This window comes from Nicotiana tomentosiformis, chromosome 9 (assembly GCF_000390325.3).
Source record: "Nicotiana tomentosiformis chromosome 9, ASM39032v3, whole genome shotgun sequence".
Taxonomy (NCBI): Eukaryota; Viridiplantae; Streptophyta; class Magnoliopsida; order Solanales; family Solanaceae; genus Nicotiana; species Nicotiana tomentosiformis.
Window position 1 is genome coordinate 12,454,897 of NC_090820.1, and position 3,179 is coordinate 12,458,075.

At 44.9% G+C, this 3,179-nt stretch overlaps 1 protein-coding gene across 1 annotated transcript; it reads right to left on the minus strand.

The window, feature by feature from the left end:
• Positions 1-890: 890 nt before the first annotated feature.
• LOC138898397 (uncharacterized) lies at positions 891-2,169 on the minus strand. Its single transcript, XM_070184458.1, has 2 exons — positions 1,879-2,169; positions 891-1,055 (listed from the first exon to the last, which is right to left on the minus strand). The coding sequence occupies exons 1-2, from the start codon at positions 2,167-2,169 to the stop codon at positions 891-893; spliced, it is 456 nt and encodes a 151-aa protein (XP_070040559.1).
• Between the last annotated feature and the right edge of the window lie 1,010 nt (positions 2,170-3,179).

The window sequence follows — 3,179 nt, forward strand, 5'->3', positions numbered from 1 at the left end:
CTGTACTGCTCTCCAGAAATGTGAAGTAAACTGAGGGCATCTATATGATATGATAGAAATTGGCACACCGTGCAACCGAACTATCTCCTGAATATAAATCTGGGCCAACCTCTCTGATGTATACGTAGTCACAACCGGAATGAAATGTGTCGACTTGGTCAACCTGTCAACAATCACCCAAACTGCATCAAATTTCCACACGGTCCGCGACAACCCGACTACAAAGTCCATAGTAATGCGTTCCCATTTCCACTATGGTATAGTCATCTGCTGAAGTAGGCCACCTGGCCTCTGGTGTTCATATTTAACTTGCTGACAATTTAGACACCTAGCTACATACTCAACTATGTCCTTTTTCATTCGTCGCCACCAATAATGCTGCCTCAGTTCACGATACCTCTTCGTAGCACCTGGATGAATAGAATACCAAGAACTATGTGCCTCCTCTAGGATGTTTTCCTCAGTCCATCCATATTAGGAACACATAGACAAGCCTGGAGTCGCAGAACACCATCCTCTCCAATAGTAACTTCCTTGGCACCACCCCGTAGTACCATTTCTCGAAGAACCATTAAGTGTGGATCATCATACTGGCGAGCCTTGATCTACTCAAATAGTGAAGACTGAGCTACAACACATGCAAGAACTCGGCTGGGCTTTGAAATATTCAGTCGCACAAGTCTGTTGGCCAAGGACTGCATATCCAAAGCTAATGGCCTCTCTTCTGCTGAAATGAAAGCCAAACTACCCATACTCTCTGCCTTTCTACTCAAGGCATCTGCAACCACATTTCCTTTACCCGGATGGTATAGGATAGTAATATCATAATCTTTTAGTAACTCCAGCCATCTGCGCTACCTCAAATTTAGGTCTCTCTGCTAGAAAAAATGCTACAAACTGCGATGATGAATGTAAACTTCATAGGACACCCCATAAAGATAATGCCTCCAAATCTTAAGAGCGTGAACAATCGCAGCTAACTCCAAATCATGCACCAGATAATTCTTCTGGTGGGACTTCAGCTGTCGGGAAGCATATGCAATAACTCGCCCTTCCTGCATCAATACACAACCCAAGCCAACGCGTGAAGCGTCATAATACACTGTATACATTCCCAAATCGGAAGGCAACACTAACAGTGGTGCTGTAGTCAATGCTGTCTTGAGCCTATGAAAGCTCACCTCACAATCATCAGAACATCGGAACGGAGCACCTTTCTGGGTTAATTTGGTTAAAGGTGCTGCAATAGACGAAAAACCTTCCACGAACCGACGATAATAACCTGCTAAACCTAGAAAATTCCTGATCTCAGTCGCCAAAGTGGGACGATGCCAATTCTGAACTGCCTCAATCTTTTTGGGATCAACCTTAATGCCCTCGCCCGATACAATATGCCCCAAAAATGCTACAGACTCTAGCCAGAACTCACATTTGGAGAACTTAGCATATAGCTTTTATTCCCGCAATGTCTGAAGCACTACTCTCATATGCTGCTCGTGCTCCTCCTTACTGCGCGAGTAAATCAAAATGTCATCAATGAAGACAATGACAAACGAATCAATATATGGCCTGAATTCCCTATTCATCAAATCCATAAACATTGCCGGGGCGTTAGTTAAACCGAAAGACATCATCAGAAATTCATAATGACCATGTCTAGTCCGGAAAGCAGTCTTCGGAACATCCGAATCCTGAATCCTCAACTGATGGTACCCCGACCTCAAGTCGATCTTAGAGAAAAACCCTAGCACCCTGCAGCTGATCAAATAGGTCATCAATACGTGGCAACGGTTACTTGTTCTTAATAGTGACTTTGTTCAATTGACGATAATCAATGCACATTCGCATCGTTCCATCCTTCTTCTTCACAAATAATACCGGTGCACCCCAGGGCGATACACTCGGTCTGACAAACCCTTTAGCTAGTAACTCCCCAAGCTTTTCTTTCAATTCTTTCGGAGCCATGCGATTAGGTAGGATAGATATAGGTTGGGTATCTGGAGCCAAGTCAATACAGAAATCAATATCACGATTAGGTGGCATGACTGGAAGATCTGAAGAAAATACATCGGAGAACTCCCGAACTATAGGCACTGAATTAATAGCCAGAGTCTTTGCTGTAGTATCCCGCACATAGGCTAGATAAGCTAAACAACCCTTCTCAACCATGTGTTAAACCTTCATAAAAGAAATAACCCGATTAAATGCACTAACAGACGAACCCTTCCACTCCAGCCTAGGCAATGTTGGAATAGCCAAGGTAACAGTCTTGGCATGACAATCTAGAATAGCATGATATGGAGATAACTAGTCCATGCCCAGAATAATTTCAAAATCGGTCATCTCAAGCAATAGGAGATCTGCTCTAGTTATAACCACATAATGTAATAATACAGGATCGGTAGATCCGATTCACAACAACAGAATCGCCCACAGGAGTGGACACATAAACAAGAGTACACAAGGACTAACGAGAAACACCCAAAAATTGAGCAAATAGAGAGGACACATATGAATATGTAGATCCTGGATCAAATAATACGGAGGCATCTTTTACGCAAACAGAAATAATACCTGTAATCACGGCATCTGAGGCCTATGAATCTGGTCTGGGCGGAAAATCATAGAACCGAGCTGGAGCACCAACTAGCTGGCCTCCGCTGGCTGACCTCCACATTTAGGACGACCCCTACCCACATGTCCTCCACCTCTTGGTGGTCGGACTACTGGTGGAGCAACTGGTGCAGTAATCATAGGCTGCTGACCTTGCTGCATTAGCCTACCCCGAAGTCTGGGGCAGAATCTTCGTATGTGACTGGGATCCCAGTACTCGTAACAACTCTTCGGTACAATAGGCTGCTGACTAAGAATTTGGCCCTGGTAACCTGAATACCCACTGGAAGAACTCTGAATAGCTGGTGGGCGATAAGAACTCTCTGGTATAGCACTGAAATAAGGTCGCACTGGAGAACCCCGAGGAGGTGGAGGTGCTGGATATGGGGGCCTGCTAGACTGCCCTCTCACAAACTGACCACTGCCCCCATGGAGCACCTCTGAACTCTCCAGAATGCCTAAACCACTTATCTCTAGTAACCTGCTCTCGGCTACGCTGACGTACACCCTTAATCCTCCAGGCTATCTCCACGACTAGCTCATAAGAAGTACCCATTTCAACCTCT

Coding starts and splice junctions, on each gene's coding strand:
- LOC138898397 (XM_070184458.1), bottom strand. CDS start 2,169: ATGGTTGAGAAGGGTTGTTTAGCTTATCTAGCCTATGTGCGGGATACT. Junction 1,056..1,878: donor TATCGCCCTGGGGTGCACCG/GTATTATTTGTG, acceptor GTATTGATGCAG/GAAGGGCGAGTTATTGCATA.